Genomic DNA, 17,804 nt, shown 5'->3' on the forward strand with positions numbered 1-17,804 from the left:
TTCAATCACCCACGTTAATGCAAGGGCCTGAGGACACATGGGTAGGGAAAGCCAAGTCAACCAGAAGGACTTTAACATTTATGCTGTCACTTTCAGCAAAGCTTTCTAACTGCATTTTTTTTTTCTTAAGCTATTATTAAGATGCATTCAAATGATTTGGGCACAGTGACCTGATGGAACAGATGGAAACAACAAATATCAGGGAAACAAAACCATGTCTAGAACTCAACATTCTCCAAGAACAGTCCTCAAAGTAGTCCTCACTCTTCTGTCCTCATAAGATTGCAAATTGCTCAAGGGCAGAGACCATTTCTATTCGTTCAGGTAGATGACCTTGTAAATAGTTGAGAAGCTTGCACAATCCAATGACCTTAGAGACTGTTTCTAAGAGTCTTGCCAAGGACATATTTTCCATTGCAACAGTTAAGATGCCAATAGAGAAACATGCACAATGGTGAAAAAAGTCAAGTGGAAACACTTGATAGCCCCTTAAGAGTACTCCACACTTCAAATTCTATTCAAGAACTGTTTTAAGGTAAAAAAGCTGAAACCATAAAAGTGAAATTGAGAAGGAGAATTTATCAAAATGTTATTGATAAGAAGATCCAAGGGGAAGAGTATAGCTCAGGTGGTAGAGTGCATGCATAGCATGTATGAGGTCCTGGGTTCTGGGTTCAATCCCCAGTACCTCCTCTAAGAATAAATAAATCAATCTGATTACCTCCCCCACCGAAAAAAAAAAAAAAAAAAAAAAGGGGTGTGTGTGTAGCTCAAGCAGTAGGGAGCATGCTTGGCATGCCCAAGGTCCTGGGTTCAATCCCCAGTACCTCCTCTAAAAATAAACAAACCAACCTAATTTCCTCCTCCCATAAAAAGAAAGTAAAATAAATAAATAAATTAATTAATTAATTAAAAAAAAAAAAGAAGATCCAGCAGGGGGAGGGTACAGCTCAAGTGGTAGAGCAGATGCTTAGCATGCATGAGGTCCTGGGTTCAATCCCCAGTACCTCCGCTAAGAATAAGTAATTAACCTAATTACCTCCCCCAACCAAAAAAAAAAAAAAAAAAAAAAAAAGAAGAAGAAGAAGAAGATGATGATCCAGCAATGAAAGCTCCAGAAAACCCTGAATCACGTAGTCAATCAGTTATAAACCTGGTGAACAGATAAACTCAACTGCATCCATGCAGCACCCACGGTAGGCAACAGAAAAATGAGGTAAGAATGTCAACTAGGGAACTGAAAGTACATCCTGAAACTCACTTTGCTCCAGGAATGTTACCAGATCTTTCTGAAATGACACAATACTGGTAACATTTTCAGCCACTGCCAAGAGGTAAATATTGTGGTGGACCATACTACGTAGGTGACAAGAGATGCCAAATTCTGCGTAATCTACACACAGATCATTTTCTTGGGGTCAGTCGGCGCTCAATGACTAATGGTCCATGCAGTCGGTGGACGGAGAACACAGCTGTACTCAGAACTCTGGAGGAGGGGCCACAAAGGAGGAGTTGACCCTCTAATCACAGATTAAGCATTCAAAGGAACCGAAGGCTTGAAACTAGTTGCTCCAAATCGGCCAGATTTCACATAGGAAATAACTTTTCAAATGCTGCTCCTTCTCACCAAGCCAACCAGGAGACCACCACCAAGTGTCCTGCTCAGAATCGTGGACCAACCTCAATTTCACCTCTTGCCTTGTGAGTCTGTACCCTGTATGGGATGGTTGGAAATAATGCAAAATGTTCTGTTTTGCTCTCTCAGCAAGCTTTTATACTCATTCCTGACTGATCTGAAAATAAAGTCAATGATAACATTAAAAAAAAAAAAAAAAAAGAAAGAAAAGAAAAGAAAGTTCTTCTAGCTGACAAGAGACCAGTCAAGGACGATGATGGGTTTCCTTCCTCCCCCTGCCCAGATTAAGGGACTGCAGTCCCCTGGGCTTTTACATCCTTGTGTAATATTTAATTAAATACTCTGTTCTTACTGGTTTATGTACTAGGGAACACTAATTTTAGAAAACCGATTAGCTAGTTCTTTCTAACTCTATGTTATTGTAGCTAAGGTCAAATTTTTCACTGAAACTATGGCAACAAAACCCCAGTATTCTTTGTCGACAAGACTGAAGCAAAGTTCTCAAGAGCAGGCCTCTACTTGATGGCTAAACCTAGGCTGGATTATCCTATTTTCTACCTTTACCTGAAATGCCGTGTTTCTGAGAATGGATGTGGGAGGGCAGGGGGCGACCTCAGTCCCAGAAACTTGCTAGTCTAAGTCCAAGTGAGCTTATATATGTGTCATTACTGATAACATTTTTAGACACATACAATTTTAGCCGCACAAAACATCCAGACATTTCAGAAGCACCCAAATTGGAACTCAAATGTACCCGGAAAAATACCAGACGAAAAAAGGAACTTCTAAACGTCAATAAGAGAAATAAATTGCCCAACTTATTTTCTTAAATTATTGCAACTGCTCAAATTAGATTTTTTCTGCACTGACCTCTAGCTATTGCTGTGTGAGGGGAAAATGGTGGATGCTTTGAAGGAACAGAATCTTCTCCCCACACCTGTGGCCACTCTCCACTATTCTCCCCAGCCCAGTGCCTGTGGACACAGCACAATTTCTGTCTTCTCCAGAGGCCGTGCTGGCCTCCACCTTGGCCAGTACTAATGAGGAAGCAGCCACTAGACGTCCCTTCTTCTGGGAGCTTGGCTGTCCTTACCACCAGGTAGACAATGTCACTCTGCAGGCTGACTGGCAAGCACCCCCTCTGAACTTACAAAACAAACACACCGCAGGGTGGGGGGGTTTCAGGAAGACAGCAGACTGGCAGTATCTGCCTCCTGTCTGTCAAGAGTGGTTGGAAAGCCTGCTGCTTGGGTTAAGATAAACACAACTTCCTCTCTCGGCTGGGCCTGTAATTCTATACAGAAGGCAGGATTGCCATCTCCAGCAAACGTCCCATCAGTAACTGAGGCTCCGATCAAGGCCTGTCCAAGGAGAGAAAGGCCTGGTGGTTTGTCTTCAGCTGGCTACAGCTCCAGAGCTCCCTCCTGATCATGAACACACCCAAGAAAATAGGAGAAATTCAGAAAGGAGGAAGAGTGTCTGGTCATGGATACCTCTGCACGCTCCATATACTGAAGTTCTAAAATGGACAGATCAATATCTGAAGGGCCGTGTCTGATCTTCCTAAGAAATGTCCAAGGTGCTAATTGCTAAACTGAGTCACAACAGCTATTCAGCTACTACGTACTGAGTGCTGAGTTTGTGCGAGGCATGCTGCCAACTGTGTTATAAACACACATCATCTCATCCTAAAATATCCCCATTCATTCTATGTGACTATGAACCAGAGTGACCAGGTGGGGAAACAGGGTGTCGTGAGGTCAGGTAGCCTGCCATGGTCACACAGCTAATCAGACATGGGGCAGGGGCTGGAGCTGATGTCTGAGTCCTGAGCCTGCACTCCTAAGCCCTCTGCCTACAGCCCCCACCCCGATACCTCTGACCTATTGATTTAAACCAGACTCAGCAGGATCTTGACTCAGAAAGGTTTCTGGGTTTTCTATTTGTTCACCTTTTCAAATAGTCAATCATTCCCCATTCTTCCACTACTTTGCAGTGCTTTCTACCATTTCAACTGAACACACTGAGCTCCCTGAGAGCTTCCCATTTGGAGAGTGGCTGTCCTCTCCCCAGCTGTTTGCTGACCCGGTGCCCCCACCCACAGGGCTTCCACAGGAAGCAACAACAGAAGACACAGCTGGGTCCTTCGATGGGAAAACACAGACACTTATGGTCAAATGGGATCACTTACCTAACCTCTGTCCTAGAGCAGAAATTCTGTCTCCAAAATCCCTGACAAATAGTCAGTCCCCTATGAATGAGGGGAAGCTCAGGAATCTGAAGCAGGCCTCTTCCCTGGGCAATTACTCAGGACTTATTATAGTCATAAGCACTTGTCTAAAATCTAGAACTCTGCCTCTGGTCACTTTCCTCCTCTGGACTTAATTCTCCCTTGTTCTGGGCTCAGAACACCCTCGTCCAGCGTGAAAAGAAGACAAATGTCAGTGGTCCCTTAGGGTTTGAATCAGCATGGTGGTGGTTTGTCAGAAACGCAGAGTCGCAGGCCTCACCCACACTTACTGAATTTGAATCTGCATTTTAACAAGATCCCAGGTGCACATTCAAGTTTTAGAAGCAAAGCCTTAGATGTTTCTCTTCATTCATTCTACCGATATCGAAGAGCCTACCTCAGGCCAGGGCCTCAGAGGAGACAGGCACAGTTTTCAGACCTCACAATTCATGGTGTGGGTAGGAGTGAAGTCATAAACCACAATGATAGCCAACCATTTCACGGCATTTAACACAGGCCAGGTGCTCCTTCAAGTGCTGAGCAGGGACTGGCTCCTTTCATCCTCGCAAAAACACCGTGAGGCGCATATAATTATCTCCCCATTTTCAGGATGAGGAAAAGGAGATAGTGAGATGTTCGATAATGTGCCCACGGTGACATGACCAGCAAAAAGCAGAGCTGAGAGTCAAACCCAGGTGGTCTGGCCCCAGGGTCTGTGCAAAGGAGGAGCGGCATTTGTGCACACAAGGGGTTGGCAAAGACAGTCCACAGGCTATGCCTGAGTCTGAAGGATGAGTGAGCATTAGAAAGACCGGTGGGGGCTTCCAGGAGGAGTAACAGAGATGGCGTGGTCATTTCAGAGAGAAGAAAGAGGACCTGCAAAGACTCAGAGCACAGAGCAAGTACCACGGACTCCCAGGACGAAACTCGTCAGTCTGGCCGGAGCACAGCGGTGGAGAGCAGGCTGCAGGTGAGGCTGAGAAGTCAGCCGGGTGACTCAGGCAGGACCCTGCGAACCCTGAAAGTACGTCCTTTATCCTCAGCACAACTGGGGAACCAACGAGGACTCCACGCAACAGCAGGAGACCCGCACTGACTCCTCTCTCCGCAGTGAACGGACTGCAGGGCCCCACACTCAAGCACAAAGGAGGCAGAGAGGCAGAGGCAGAAACCAACGAGGCCACTGCAGCAAAGATGAGAAATGCTGTTGGTCAAACTCGTCTAACATGTCTGACGTTCTCTCAGTGACTCACTGTTTCGCATGAACATAACCGTTTTTGGATCTATCCTCCTGGTTACCCCTCCTCTACCTTCCTCCCCCCAAACAATATCCTCTTAAGAGGCCCCAGATGTTTCCTGAGAAGCACAACTCCATTAGTTCACTTGAGGGGTTGGTAGACACGTTGTTAAGAACTCGCCAGACATGGGTTCAAATCCCCAGTTCAGCTTGGTTACTGACCCTCCCCGGGTTCAGGGTGCCCAACCGTAATATGGGGGTAACACATCACCACACCACAGGGATGCCCCCGTGGTCAAGAGCAAAGGCGTACCAAGACCTGCCGGAAGACCAGGTACAAAGGAGGAAGGGACCTAATCGTTGTTTGTATTTCATCATCATGCGCTGAATGAAGCCAAGGAATCTCAAAACAACAGGCACGAGAGAGACAAAAGATCAAACACTGGATGAAGGCAGTCCACATTCCCGGGAGTAGACGAGTCAACTCCAAGAAATCTTTTCAGAGATCTTTCCAGACTCGGGTAATTTGGAGACAGATGATAGGACAGCATCAGGCATCTGAGTAAAAAAGATCAGCCTTCACTGGACCTAAAATGTCACTGGCGAAAAACACTGCAAGCACTGGGAACAGCAAAAACCATTTTAGAACAAACAGTAATGCCTTTTCAACCAGCTTCTAACCAAGGACCAGCAGGACTCCAGGCACTGGGCCAGGAGGGCAGGGTAAGCTCTGGCCCCTCCAGGTGCTCCAAAGCCTAGCTGGGGAGACAAAAAATAGAAGACAGCTGTGATACATACTATACTCCAGGTTGTAAAGTTAGCATTTATCTCCAGTACAGAGACATTTGCTCCTGTGTCAATGCATTGCAGAATGTCCTATTTGAGGGGAGTAGACGGGAAAATTGAAGAAATGCAGTGGTTCAGCAAAGGGATATCTGAAGGCCCATCTCCTTCCAAAGGCAGTTTAGAGGAGGTAATAAAAGGAAGGTTCCTGATGTCAGACTGTTTGGGTTCAAATCCTGGCTCTGCCATTTTGAGCTTTATAATCTTGGACCAAACACTCAACCTCATGTGCATCAGTTCCTCATCATAAAAGGAAGGCAAGACTTTATAGCTCTGTAGCTTCCTTACAGGGTTGTTATGAGGGTTAAATAAACTAATGTATGTAAAGGAAATACACAAATTAAATAGATTAAATTTCATTAACATATGTAAGCACTGTATGTGGTTTCACTATTATTTGCACTTATGGAAAACAGACTACCATTAATTACACAAGGCGATAGGACCAAAATAAAAATTTTTTTAATCCATGGCGCAAACACAACAGCCTAGAAGATAGTGTTCAAACATAAACTGAGGGTATGTCTCAATCTTAATTTTGACACAGAATTGCTCTTTGAACTCAGGAAACTTCCTAAATCTAATTTCCTCATCTGTCGAAAAAGGAAGGGACAGAGTTATCATAAGCTCAAGTGATTCACTATACATTTTCATCAGTGCTCTGAAGACAGGACTGTAAACGCCTTCGCCAAAAGACACAGTCCTTAGTCAACCACTATGTTCTGCTTTCAGGAGAACCATAAAACAGTATGACAATATGACCCTATTATACTTGCTTGCTGTCCAAGTCAATTTTGTCCTCAGTGGAGGAAGCCACAACAGCAACACTGAGATTCAATTAGATGACAAAGAAAACCTATCCGTCACACTGGAAGCATTTTAAGCATATAGAGTTGAAATTTGTTCTCCATTAGCCAATGAATTATTATGAATAAATGAATATAAAACAGGGGTAATGGAGTCTACTTTCCATGGGTGACTCAGCTACTCAAAAAAGGAAGCTATCCAAGGCAACAGAGTGAAAAGCTCTCTCGTGCCCATGCACAGGATGCCCGGAGCCTTCAGACGTGAATCTCAAAGCTTTGAGCAAGTGGGCAGGAATCCAGCAAGGGCCACGCGCAGTGTGTGGGACTCCAGTATAATCAAGCAGCAGGCATCGCCCCAGTGGTTGTGTAACACGCTGTGAGCATTCTGTGTTGCCCGGGGAATTGATTTAAATTACAGTGTTGGTCCTTTTAGATGGAGTTTGTGGGTGCAAGATTGAGATAAGCTGGTAAATCTGAAATGAAGATTATTTAAAAAAACCTACTAATCTTTTTATTATATTTGAATTGATTTTGTGAATACAGAGCAAGTTGCAAGAGATTTTCTTACAAAGCAGCTGCAAACACACACACGCACACACAAAAACCCTCCAATATGCCTCAAGGCATATACCTGACAAGCACCTTAAATAGTTTTTTTTCTGCCTTATTTAATAAGACAGGCAGAAACTCAGTCCCACTGCGAAAGGCCCATCGTGGATTAGAATCAGAAGAACAAACAAATCTTAACTGAGGCCCTCCTCTTTGCATGTGGGTATTTAAAAGTAAATAAGATATGGGTCCATTCCTTTGAGGCCTTGCCAAAAGGAAAAAAAAAGTAGGAATAATGTTGCTTAGCAACAATTAAGGCAGTGTGCAGCGAAGGAGAGTGGAAAGAAACCTAAGCCCGGGAGCTGGTTATGGCCACCCTAGTCCAGATGACCTTTGTGACCCAAGACTCAGGCTGTGCCCCAGTTTGGCCTTAGAATAAGGCCTGGCTGTTTCCACCCATTCGTCTTATTCTGCCAAAGAAGATCTGTAATCCCAAAGAAATAGAAACCTACTTCTGGACAACACGAGGCTCCTGGACTTCAGTGCTTTCTTATGAAATGTTAACTGGCCTGCTTCTGACACTGATCACAGTGGGTCAAAGCCGGAAGGCATCTTGGAAGTCACTTCACCTTAACGCCACTTAACAGATGGGAAAACGGAGGCCTGGAGAGATGAAATGACTCCCCCCTGGTATCACAGCAGCTAGGGATACACACTGGGCTGGAGGCTAGCTCTCAGGACAAATAATGCTCTCTACTTCAGCCGTAGCAGCTTTCCTGCACCAGCTCAGAACCATTCCCCACCTCAACCTAAATCACAGGTAAGACCGAGATCGGGTAAGCGGGTTTCCGACGCTCCAGTGCTTTTCATCACTAGATCACGAAAACGTCCTTCTTATCTGAGGCCCCTGTCAAAGCTGCTGGGAGGTTCCAGGCCGATTCACAAACAGCTGCACGAGATGGGAAATTCTTCTTTCTCTCTCTCAACCAAGCCACTGACTAAATCCACAAGCCCCTTAACAGGTGAGCTGACATGGTGCAGGCACTCTGGGACCAAGGAAAGGAAGAGTCCACTGAAAATGAAAAAGCCCTAAGTCTGACCCTCAAATTCACAGCCATGCTCTAGATCCAAGAATGGTCTGTCACCGCTAACCCACACGCGGCCCATCATTGCCAACCCACATACTCTTCTTCATCCCAGGATCATCCTGAGACCACGACTCTCAGGCTTCGTTCTTTTAAAAGGAACACATGCTGAGCCATCAGGAGTTCTCCGCCCACATTTTACGCTGGAGTCGCCCAGAGACAAGGTTACCCTGCCCCAGACTAGATGCACATTCGCACTACAAACAGGATTCAAATCACGTTGCAGGCCATGCACTGCGTATCCCACAGCTTGTCCTGGTGATAGTAAAAAAAAAAAAAAATGCATTAAGTCAAAGGATCCAAGGCTTCCGTCTTCCCACTGCGCTTTCTTCCTCACTTACACGGTCCTAAATTAAAGCTAGAAAGAGCTTGGGCAGACAGCAGCAAAGTAATAACCTGGTCCATTCTCATTTAGACACTGCAGGTGATGGGGCCACAGCTTGCAGGAACCCTTGTGCTCTGTGTGGGGGAGGGTCCTGAAGGCAGACAGGGGACAAAGCACTGGCCCCAGACCTTTGGAAGAGGGTTCTGAGCGGACTCAGACACCCACATTCAAGTCACGTGATTCTGGGCCAGAACCCCAAACCTCGCCAGCCAGAATGGCATCAGGCATAACGCAGCTGCACCCTGGGCCGAGGAGGTGTGCAGAGCCCGAGGACAGAGTGCACGTGCGGGTGCCATCTTCTGCTCTGCCCCAACAAACCACGGGACTACAGGGACAACTTTCATAATTTACAAAAAGGCACTTCACCTGTGGGGCATCCACTTGCATATAAACAGCTGCCGTGCAGACAACAGATCACTCTCAACAGGTTCCTTACTGATTTTTCCTGTGCACTGGCATTGACTGCCTTGGGAATGTCTATCTTTCCTCCCTGGAGTATGAATGGCTGGTGCAGACGAGGCATCCAATAAATGTTTGTGGAAGGAATGATAATCATTCTCAGAAGCGACATTTACCTGACAATGGGCAAGTTATTCAGTTTCTCAGGGCCTCCATTTCCTCATCTGTGTACTGAGAACACTGATACCTACACCTCACAGGGGGGCTACACCGATTAAAAGAGACAATCCAACATAGAGGAAACCCACAACAGACAGCAACAACAACAAAAAGAATAAAAATAAAGTGACAATCCGTAAGAAGTACTTTGCACAAAGCAGATGCTCTGTTAACGTTGGCTGCTGTTATTTATAATTGAGTCTGTTTCTCCATGACACCTTAAGACTCCCGAAAGTGGGGGGGGGGGGGGCTGTGTATTCAATTCATCGTGTCTCCCCTCAGCACCAAGGCCAGCAGCCGGTACACAGTAGGACCTCCACGCTGGTTGAGCTGAACACTCATTTTTGTAACACATTAACTTAGTGGATTATTGTGCTTGAAACCAGCCTGATTCGGGGAGAAAGAGGAGACACAGGGGACAAGGGGGACACTTACCAAGAACATCCACACTTTCAGCCTGACCTCTGAGCTCTCCCCAGTTCATGTAAACCACTGAACAGCATCAGCATGCTTGCTTTCTCCTCACCTTTCCCTGCCCAAACTCCTTCTCCATCTGCAACTGTGAGTTTCCCTTCAAACACCTTTTCTTCTGAAACTAAAGGTTCCAGTACAAGGTTAAAAACCTCTCATGCCTTGGTGACAATGATATGGTAGCATCTGTACAAGATCAAGAATTTGGGGCCAAGATTGGCCTCATGACCTAAACGGAGAAGATCAAGTTTTGAGGGCAAGAACCTGACTGTTGTCTCAATCTGGAAAAGAGATCACACAATAAATGGCAGCATCGACACCAAAGCCTGTCTTATTTCCACAAAGCCCCAGTCCTTATGTGTACTCCAACAAGGCTGGTTTTATTTACAATAGCAGAGATTCTAGGATCGCAATGGACAATGGTTGTTAGTTTCCACCTTTCCCTTGTAGAAGATGCCAGCATATTTAGTAGGGGGAAGGGATGAGTGGGAGTGAAAAGGAAAAGATACTACAGAGAAAGGAAATCACTAACCACAAAGTTTCTATTCCCAGTTTCAATCTGATGTTTGCCTTCCCTATTCGTTTAAGATTATGGGAAAAAGTAACATAAATCAGAAAGAAAAGAGATTCCGTCTTCACTTCCATGGACACTGGGGCTTTAAAATGGTACCATATTAACACAAAGACCAAAGTAACTGAATTATTCTATATCTCAGCTCTTCTCATCACCTAGAGGACAGGGCCACTGTCCGAAGTTCATTTGGATAATGAAAAAGACTTGGCTTCTGTGAAACAGAGGTGCAGTCAATCTTTTCTTCCTACAGACAATGTCAGGGGCAGGAGATACATTCAAAGGAAACACACACAAAAAAGCAATTCACTTGGAAATGTACTTTTACTCAAGAAAGAAGCAAGTGTGTTCAATAGCTTAGCTCTTCTGCATCTAGTGTGAAGAATAACAGCTACCAGTTGCTGAGCAAGTCTCGTGGACCCGAGTATTCTATTTGGCTCTTTTATGTTATCTTCAACCCTGTTATCTTTAGGAGAAAGGTATTCTTTTTCCCCTTTTCCTAAGTAAGGAAACCAGCTCAGAACTTTAAGTCATCAGGGGGCAGGTGGGTATAGCTTGGTGGTAGAGTGTGTGTTTAGCATGCATGAGGCCCTAGGTTCAATCCCTAGTGCCACCACTAAATAAATGAACCTAATTTCCTCCCTCCGGCCTGTCCCTCCCCGATAAAAGAAATTTAAGTCATCTATCAAGCTCACTCAGCTTGTACAAGGGAACACTGGGCCGCACATCGAGGCCCATGGGGTCCATGTGCACACCCCTGCCTGCAAAAGCATTTAAAGACAAAAAGAGAAGTCACATGTAATTATTCTCCTATCATCCAAGAATTCACAAATAGTGCCTTTCCCTTCTGCCACCAGTTATGAGTATCAGGCTCTGTACTAAGCACTGAGAATGAAAAAAATAGGAATAACTAAGGCTTACTGAGCCCTTAACTAAAGGCCAGGCTCCCTCAGGACTAAATTCAGAACACATTTCATCTTCATAATAGCCTTACGAGGGAGAGACTGATACCATCTCTCATTGTACAGATTAAAAAAATGAAGTTCAGAGAGGTTAATCATGCAATTTGTCCAGGGTCACAGAGCTAAGGATTAGTGGAGCTTGCATTTGAACCCAGGAAACCTGGTCCTACAGCCTATGTTACTAACCACGAGGGTGGCAGGCTTCGAGGGGAGCTCAAAAAAGTGAAAACCCAACGTCAGAAGCCACGGAGGGTATTCCATAAATAGGCCTTTGATTTCCATTTACTCAAGAGCAGGTTATGATGGTTCTCAGTATAGGAAATAACTTGGCAAGGAAACAACGGAGGCAACAGCAAACCCAAATGACGAAATGCAGCTCTGTTGATTGTTCGGTTAAAGACTCCATCATCCTATCCCGGCCACTTGCCAGCGTCTCGCTTTTCCATGGGTGTTTCTTAACCTTCAGGGTGCAATGGCATAGCAAGGAAATGCACTAGAAATGCCTCCAAATTGCCCAACTGCCCTATGCACAACTTCTAAACATCAAAATGACTTCAACTTCAAAATATACTTGTATTTGGAAAGGCAGTGATCCTTTTCAAATGAGAGAGCTTTCTCTTCATTTTAGAGGGAAAAAAAGTCTCAAAGGATGCTACGCCAAAATTGAAGGGCTGCTTGGGAAAACGTTTAAATCCTCCTCACCTGGGTTCCAAGGTGAATGAGATCTCAGCACTGCGGTGGCTGCAAAGGGAGGCCTGCCTGGGCCCCTCACCTGAGGGCAGAGGGCCTCTGGCTCACCACGAGGAATTTAGGCAGCCCTGACCCATATTCACGAAGCCTGCAGCAAAGCTTGTTTTGAGCCAGATTTCCCACAAGCACAAAGCACCTAGAACCTAGAAACCTTTATTTTTAATTTATGGGGAAAGACAGCCAACAAGTCAGGTCACTGTCACATGGCCATCTGTGGACCCAGGCCCGACCATAAACACAGAATTTGATTCTCTCCAAATGGCCTCTCTCACACTGTTGCTTTTATCTCAAAACAGCCCCTTTCAATCAGCCACCAGATATACATCTAAGAACCAGGCACTTCTACCCTAGTGCCAGGAAAATATATATCACTCTGACTTCTCCTGGCTATGGTCCTGTTTATTTTAACATCCTAAACCTGTATTCAGAAAGCCACGGGTTAAGTTTGTGCAGGACGTTCACATCTTTCCCAGGTCCCTTTCCCAGCTTCCAGAGCCTGTGTGTAGAACGGGATAGGAGCTCACACTGAATCCAGGCAGTAACCTCCACATTCCTCCACTGGGTCCCAACTGCAAAAGCCACACATGGGCCAGCTCTCTGCTGCCTAATAAAGCCAGCAGTTTACAGCCCAGGCTCTGTTAGCAGTGGTTGTTAACCTAGGCTGCACAAGAGAATCATTTGGGGACCTTTCAGAATATCTCAGGGCCCAGTTATTAAATGAGACTCCCTGGAGGAGGAATTCAGACATGGGTATGCTGGAACACCACCCAGGTGATTTCTCCATGCAGCCCAAGCCGAGAGCCCCGGCTTCTACTCCATCCATCACCAGCTATGCGACCCCAGGCAAGCTACAAGGTTATCTCCACCTTTGAAGGCTTCGACTCCTCACGGGGTGGACAGACAAGTCCATGAGTGGCAAATGCTTTCAGAGCCCTTAACACAGTATCTGATGGGGGGAGGACATAGCTCAAGTGGTAGAGCGCGTGCTTAGCATGCATGAGGCCCTGGGTTCAATCCCTAGTACCTCCTCTAAAAATCAATAAAACCTAATTATCTCCCCCACCACCAGAAGAAAAATAATTAAAATAATACAATAAACACAGTATCTGACACCAAGTCCGTCCTTCTCGGCCCTTTTAAGAGAGAAACTGAGACACATTATATCAAAGTAAGGACTGAATTCTAAAAGTGACTGCAATAGTTGGATCAAATCCTTCTGCTGCATTCAGGGCTCTGTTTTGGATGGTGACACAGAGGAGGACTTGAGAAAAAAAAAAGGCAGCAGAGGCAACAGGATTCCCCAGGTTCCTGTAACACCAGGCTTACGCCAAAAACTTTTTTTTTTAATAGCCCCCCTCCCCCAACCACCACCTCCCAGGTGAAAACATTCTCTGGATAGCCTCATGCCAACTGGATGCAGCTCAACACTGAACGTCTTCCAAATGGCTTCTCTCCATCTGAACGTCTGCCTCCTATTTTATTCTAATTTCTTTAGCTTTTATCCAAAAAAAGTCAAACACTTTCTAAATCAGCTAGCAATAAGAGCTTATAACTCAAATGCTATAATCTGCAAATGGCAAGGTTTAAGCCCTTTGGGATCGAGGCCATCAGCCAAATACACTAACCCAGTGGGTCTCAGCCCTGGCTATACATAAAAAATCACTTGGGAAGCCTTGAAAAAACGCCATTTTCCAGGCCCCAACCTTGAGAGATTCATTTGATCAATCTAGAGTGGGGCCCTGGGTAGCTGTTTAATTTAAAAACATCCCCTCGATAATTCTACTATGCAGCCAGAGCTGAAAACCACTATCCACAATAACAGCAAAAAATAAAAACAAAATGTTTCTCATCTTCAGATACCAAGTATATTTTAAACACCTCCTGGTATAAATTAAGCTACCTTCCAAGGGAGACATCAAATTCAAGAGACCTAAATAGAAAGCCAACACTGGGAGGCGACCAGCAGGAAGGCTGCCCCGCCCATGCCTTTTAACTCAAAAGCTAAGTTTGATAGTCAAGAAAGGCTCACTCCAAGGCGAGGTTATCTAAGGATATCAAAGCCCCCAAAGGGACACAAAATCTGCAGAAATAATGTATGTTCCTGTGACTAGATCCCTAAATCTGTTTGTTCAGAGACGTATCTGCACCAGTTTAAGGCTTTAGACTGAATCAGCACTTACCAACATGCGCTCAACAGACAAATTAAGGACCTAATACAAGACATCCCAACCTTGACACTGAACTTACTGATACACTTTCAAGAGGGCACAAAGCTTGAAATTGACATCAAACTTTTAAAAAGTACATAAGCAAATAAACCTATGATTGCTTAAAAAAATAAATAAATCCACACACAGCAACACACTTCAGCAATTTTCAAGTGAGGCAAGGGACCTACTCTAGGAAGGTTGCCAACTCACCTCTGAATTTCTTGGGTGGATTGTTCAGGTCCCCGGTTTCTGGCTGTACAACACAACGATCATCAACCAGGCTGCAAAGAAAATAAAGATAAACACTGTATCAAGGCAAGTCTAAGAAAGTAAAACCCTAACACTATGCAAAAACCAAATACCCAGGGCTGCTCCTGGGCAAAACTTAGGCTGCCCGTATTCTCCTGGCAGGCGGCTGTTTACACAAGAGGTTTCCGATGCAGGGAGCTAAACCTCAGCCAAAAGCCCAAGGTTCTGCTTCTGCAACGGACACATGAAGCTACTGTTTTCTGTGGCTCTTTTCCCTTAACCACATCCACGATCGATGTGAGCCCACCATGCAATGATGCTGAAGTCAGGGGCACAGCAAGGGGTCAGTGCATTCAGTGAATGGTCACTGAGGGGCCGCTCGCTGCCAGGCACTGGGCCAGGCCCTGGGATGTGAGGATGAGTAGGAGCCAGGCCCCTGCCTTCAGGGAGCTCAAGACTCCTTGGTGCAGGAGCCACAAAGACAAACTGGTAAGGATATCACCTGAGGGCTGTAAGAGTAAAGAACAAAATGCAGCCAGAAACTAACTTTGCCCGAGGCCATCTGAGCAGCTGCTGGTAGAAGAGGTCTTACTGCTCCTACTGAAAACTCAGAGGTAGGCGGATGGGAAGAGGGGAGCGTTTTCAGGAGGAGGGAAGTACAAATGCATGGAAGTAAGAAAGGACTTCGGAGCTTCAAAAGCGACTAGAGGGGAAAGTGCAAAAAATTACCAATAAATAACCAGCCCAAAATTATATATAAAGACCCTGTATTTAAAGTGCTGACTGACCAATCTAACCTGTACGAAACTTTTAGAACTGATTTTTAATATTTTTGTTTGAACAGATGAGGAAACTGAAGCTCTGAGGAGCTAAAATGACTTGTCCAAGTTCCTAAAACTGGGATTGGTAGGGTTGGCTCATTTTCCAAGTGACCACAGAACTTGCTTCCAGCTAATATGGTTTTCCAGGGTCTCTCCCATTCGTCTGTCTGCCTCTTATCCCAGGGCAAGGTACCATTAAGTTCTCGGGCCTAACTCTTACTGCTCCTTCCTCCACAATTCCCTGTCACCTCAAGTCCTGCATGTCTTTCAAGGCCCTGATTCAGAGCCCCCATCTTCTCCAGGAAGGCTCCCCCAAGTCTTTCCTGCCCTAGACACTGCCTCTTCCCCTTCAACCGCCCAATCTCACTAAGCTGAAGCACATAAGGTGCACCAGGCTACGAGCTCCCCGAGGGCAGACAACTGCCTGCTTTGTGGCCCAGAAGGTGCCCAGGGCCATTGCATTCCCTGTCCAGGCTGGATGCTCAGTATCTATGTGGTGGGTGAATCAGAGTGTCCACAAGGGCCCACCAGCAATTTGTCTCCTTTAGCTCCAAGACACAAGAGCTCTCTGCATCAGCGAGAGGGACAGTGTGGTCAATGGCCTAAATATTCATGCAAAAATCAAGAGCAGAATATGTAAATACAAAACCCCCACCAAGAACCCCTATGAGCATAAAGTAATGCCACCAGATCTAATTTAGTATGCCAAGAGGGGCGGGGGATGTCTTGGAATCCAGTGTAGGGATGGGTTAATTAATCATCAAGCTCTCAAACAAGGAGGAAAGGGTAGAAGAAAAGGCCCCAGTCTAGCAAAAGAGAATGAGTTGCAGATAGCGCTCGGCCACCTATTAGTAGCACGATGGTAACTACATCATGTCACTCCACCTGGTCTCAGTTTCTCCATCAGTAAAATCAAAGAGCTGGGCTCAAGGATTCTCAAGTAGGAAGATGTTCCTATGACTTTTTGTTTCTTAAATCTATTGATACCAGGTCCCCATCATCCCCAGGCCAACTAAAGCCATGTTCCAGGATGGGACCCAAGAATGTTTTCATTTGTAACAAGTTCTGCAGGTGATTCAGAAGCACTTCTACTGCATGTCACACACCTGGCTGTCCAAGGTTCTACTTGAGTTCTAAAGTTCAGTGAGTCAATAATGCCATGTGGAGGTGAACGCCCCCTGCATAAATGGAAGTGGGCTACAAAAAAAGGAGCTGGATACGAGATCCACAAAATCTGGCAGTCCCTCACCATCATTCACAACGGGCTCTCCCTAAATGTAAAAAATACTGGAAGGAAAAAGGTCAAGCTTTATTTGCCAAATCCCTTTTTTACACCAATTATCCTCAAAAATGTGCAGGGAACCAAGGGAATAAATATTCATCTGAAGGAAAGACTAGGGCCCAAAATTCAAAAAAGAGCCATCCTCATGTTAAACGGGGAGACTCTATTACTAATTTGTTCGTAACACTTGAGGAAAACTCTTGTAAAGCAATCTAAGAACAGACGCACTGGAAGGAAGGGAGGTCTAAGATTTCAGGCGCCGGCACAGTGGACCCAGCAACTGACGGGAAGTGAGCCTGGGGGCCCAGAAGGGCAGTGGTGCTGTTAAAAGAGATCAGGGCCATCGAGGAGAGATGGGGCGTAAGGTGTGGCTAAGGTTTAACAGCATCCAGATGAGAGCTGTGGGCACACAGAGAGGAGGGTGGCGAACAAATTCAACCAGAGAAGGGCGGTCAGGGAAGCCGGGAAGGGAAAGCCTGCCGGGCCAAGGGCAACTGTTAGGAACACTGGTCTCGGGGTCCTGAGTCTTTATAGCTGTGAAACCTTGGGCAAGTGACTTCACATCTCTGATGCTCAGAGGTTTCGCCTCCACAGATAGCAATAATGACAGTGCTCACTGTAAAATGTTGTTTGGGGATTAAAGGGGTGATGTATGTCCTGTAGTCAGCACTGTGCTGGCAACATCCAGAGGACTCACGTAAGTAGATACCAATGCTACTTGTTAGTGCTAAAACATAAGAAGAGGATGCAAAATTCATGAGGGATGGACAAGGGAAGAGTCAGCCAAGAAGGAAAAAAGGACCATCAGAAAGGCACAAGCAGCAGGACCCTTTGCCAAAAGCCACAGAAGGTAAATTGTGAAGGGTGGGTCTTTAAAGAAGTTTAAAAAAAGGCAAGGACTGAGGGAAAAATCACTGGATTTGGTGATCAGGCACTTGTGGATGACCTCTTTTTAATCAGATGACTTTTGAAAATGTCATCTTTATTCAGAGAGGTCCAAGTAAGCTATAATTCTTTATTTAAAATAACTTGCTCCTTG

General features: G+C 45.4%; 1 protein-coding gene across 9 annotated transcripts in view; it reads right to left on the reverse strand.

Moving 5' to 3' along the window:
- ITPR1 (inositol 1,4,5-trisphosphate receptor type 1) overlaps window positions 1-17,804 on the reverse strand; it is a 299,982-nt gene that overhangs the window by 258,881 nt on the left and 23,297 nt on the right. For all 9 annotated transcript variants that reach the window (XM_031470776.2, XM_031470775.2, XM_064496296.1 and 6 more), the window contains exon 4: window positions 14,624-14,694. In XM_031470776.2, the coding sequence (XP_031326636.1) occupies window positions 14,624-14,694 (71 nt within the window). The remainder of the gene's footprint in view (window positions 1-14,623; window positions 14,695-17,804) is intronic.

This window comes from Camelus dromedarius, chromosome 17 (assembly GCF_036321535.1).
Source record: "Camelus dromedarius isolate mCamDro1 chromosome 17, mCamDro1.pat, whole genome shotgun sequence".
Lineage (NCBI taxonomy): Eukaryota > Metazoa > Chordata > Mammalia > Artiodactyla > Camelidae > Camelus > Camelus dromedarius.